At 38.2% G+C, this 2,159-nt stretch overlaps 1 protein-coding gene across 1 annotated transcript; it reads left to right on the top strand.

The window, feature by feature from the left end:
* Positions 1-658: 658 nt before the first annotated feature.
* On the top strand, positions 659-2,159 carry LOC113712522 (uncharacterized). The gene is made up of 2 exons (XM_027236001.2): positions 659-1,611; positions 1,693-2,159. Exons 1-2 carry the CDS (start codon positions 930-932, stop codon positions 2,082-2,084), a joined length of 1,074 nt encoding a protein of 357 aa, XP_027091802.1. The 5' UTR covers positions 659-929; the 3' UTR covers positions 2,085-2,159.

The following is a 2,159-nucleotide window of genomic DNA, read 5'->3' on the forward strand; positions in this document are numbered from 1 at the left end:
TTTTTTTTCAGGATTCATCTTCCGAAAAAAGACAGTTCTTAAATGATATACACATTTTATTATATTTCAAACTATTGTTAAACAGATGTTACATTTAAATTTTGTTGATTCAATTTTTTCACCTTTATTTGTTCACCATTTTATTTTTTTCAATAATATCAGCACCATGCGTAGCACGAGTATTCACACTAGTAGCTAACTAACTGGAGAGTGGGATTTCACGGAAAAAGACATATATCTCCCTATACATGAGGAATGCGCATCACATGAAAGTTTGTACGGTTCAACTTGACTGCCGACCAGAGGGAATGGCCTAGTTGAAGCATTTTTTAGAAGTTTACTGGGTTGGATGACACAAAAATAAAATATATATATATATATATATAGTGGCCCAATTAAAGCATTTGTAGATGTTGAGTGAGTAAAAAGAAAAGTATAGTAGGATAATGAAACTTTTTAGGGAAAATCGCCAATTTAGTCCTCAAACTATTTTACTAAAGCCGATTTGGTCCCTAAAAGTTTTATCGCACCAATTAAATTCCTTAACTAAAATGCTTGTGCCAATTGAGGACTTATACGGCGTCGCCACCCAAAACTCATATATTTGTACAGAAAACAACGGCCAGGCAGGGGTCTTTTTGAAAGTTCGCATCCTAATTTCTACGGAAAGCAAGACAGAGCCCATTTTGCATCCGAATTGGGGGAAACCGTGAAATTAGGGGTTTTCCAAGACAGAAACCCATTTTGCATGCAAATAGCGGAAGAAATTGGGGGTTTGCCCCTACTTGCTTGTAGAAATCTTGAAATTATTTGAAAATCGCGAAGTCTCATTTGCATTTTTCAAGTTGGTCTTCTGTGATGCTTCGGAATTCATAGTCCAGTCGTGTTGTATTGTCGCACATGTCTTGGCTGCTGAGGGGTTGAGGTTGATGGCACATGATGTTCTCTCTTGTGTAATTAGTAGAATTGGTGAATGTAGGAGTAATGAGTTGGTAGAGTTTATGTGGAGAGAGCATAGCAAGTATGAGTCAGATTTCTCGGTTCTTGATTCTTTGATGAGGGCGTTTGTGAATGCAGATATGGGTTCCCAAGCATTGAAAATCTGGGATAGAATGAGGGAGGTCAGAATTAGACCAAGTTTATCAGCTGTTAGCATTTTCTTTGCGCTGCTAATTAGAGTTGGTGATTATGGTAGTGTATGGAAGTTATTTAGAGATATGATCCAAAGGGGACCTTGCCCGAATATTTTTGTGTATAATGTGATGATTCTTGGCTTTTGTAGAAAAGGGTGTGTTAGAACAGGAGAAAACTTGTTGTTTTTGATGAGGAAGTATGGTTGTGAACCTGATGTTATTGCACATAATTTGCTAATAAGTGCATATTGTGTGAGAGGCTGGACATCTCATGCTCTGAATTGGGCGCATTTTATGGCGGAAAGCGGTTGTGAACCAAGCACTGCCACATTTGTTACAATTATTAATGCACTCTGCAAGGAGGGCAACATTGTAGAAGCAAGGAAAATATTTGAAGAAATGCAAGAAATGGGTGTTTCACCAGGCACTGTGACATACAATGCTTTGATGGATGGCCATGTAAAGGCAAGAGAAATTGGTGAGGCTAATATGCTCTATGAGGAAATGCGGAATATGAGAGTTGCTCCTGATGGTATAACTTTTAACATTTTGGTTGCAGGAAACTACAAATATGGGAGGGAAGATGATGGCAACAGGTTCTTAAGGGAATTATCTATGATGGCTTTGATTCCTGATTGTTCAATATCTGACATGTCCATTTCAGGATTGTGTTGGGCAGGAAGGTTAGATGAGGCTTTGCACTTACTGAAGACTATGCTTGAGAAGGGCATACCTGTTAGCATAATTGCCATCAATTTGCTCATTTGTGCTTACAGCAGAGCAGGACTGCATGAGAAAGCTTTTGAAGTGTATAACATAATGACAAAATTTGGTCTTACTCCTCCTGCTTCCACATCTACTTCTCTGCTGATAGGTCTAACTAAAGTAGGGAAGCTTCAAATTGGATTGGATATTTTCACTGGAAAAATGCATCAAAATGGTAGAACGTAGATGAACTATTTATTACCACTGATGCTAGCAGCTATATTCTGTCTTGGAAAACCCCTAATTTCATAGGTTTCCCCC

The sequence above is a fragment of the Coffea arabica genome, chromosome 10c, assembly GCF_036785885.1.
Source record: "Coffea arabica cultivar ET-39 chromosome 10c, Coffea Arabica ET-39 HiFi, whole genome shotgun sequence".
Lineage (NCBI taxonomy): Eukaryota > Viridiplantae > Streptophyta > Magnoliopsida > Gentianales > Rubiaceae > Coffea > Coffea arabica.